Raw genomic sequence first — 660 nt, forward strand, 5'->3', positions numbered from 1 at the left:
ATATATATATACATAAAAACAGTTAATACTTTTTGTAATTTTGCTTTTGAAGTCTTTACATACTATTTAACTTTGCATCAATGAAGACATATTCCCAGTATATTCCTTTTCAACTCAATGTGGAAAATTCTTGATAGCACAGCTTAACTGCCCCACATCTCTCCCCCAAAGCCTCCCATTCTACTGACCTTCATACTGCTCAAACTCTCCGTAGTCGAAGTCACAACCGAAGATGTCTCTTGCAGCCTCGAGACCCTCATCCTCAAAGATGGCCTTCTTCTTTGTCTTGGCGATGGGCTTGCCATCGTCATCCACAATGAAGCTTCCTTCACCATCGGACTCTTCCTCCTCCTCTTCCGAGGCATAGGTCTCCGGCTGCTGGGGGACCTGTGGGGCGGGGGCAGCCTCTTCGTCATCCTCCTGTAGAGGGTCAGAGACTCCATTAGGATTTCACAAATACTCATTACAATGTATTTGTTGCATCAACACTCTTCACCACATCAGCAGAGAGAATTCCCTTCTGCTTCATGCCACATTTGGAAAACTGCTTGATCCTCACTACAGCCAGTCATAACCCAAAAATAAGGACTAACAAATAATTGTTTATCACTAAATTTTGTCACAATCATCCAAAAGGAAGGTTATCACAGACATGAAAGT

At 42.7% G+C, this 660-nt stretch overlaps 1 protein-coding gene across 1 annotated transcript in view; it reads right to left on the minus strand.

The window, feature by feature from the left end:
• Nucleotides 1–660, minus strand: part of LOC119587702 (transcription elongation factor SPT6-like) — a gene marked incomplete at its 5' end in the record, with an annotated part of 9377 nt that overhangs the window by 6340 nt on the left and 2377 nt on the right. The window contains 1 exon segment of the mRNA XM_037936380.1: nt 189–420. Coding sequence (XP_037792308.1) covers nt 189–420 — 232 coding nt within the window.

This window comes from Penaeus monodon, chromosome 23, assembly GCF_015228065.2.
Source record: "Penaeus monodon isolate SGIC_2016 chromosome 23, NSTDA_Pmon_1, whole genome shotgun sequence".
Taxonomy (NCBI): Eukaryota; Metazoa; Arthropoda; class Malacostraca; order Decapoda; family Penaeidae; genus Penaeus; species Penaeus monodon.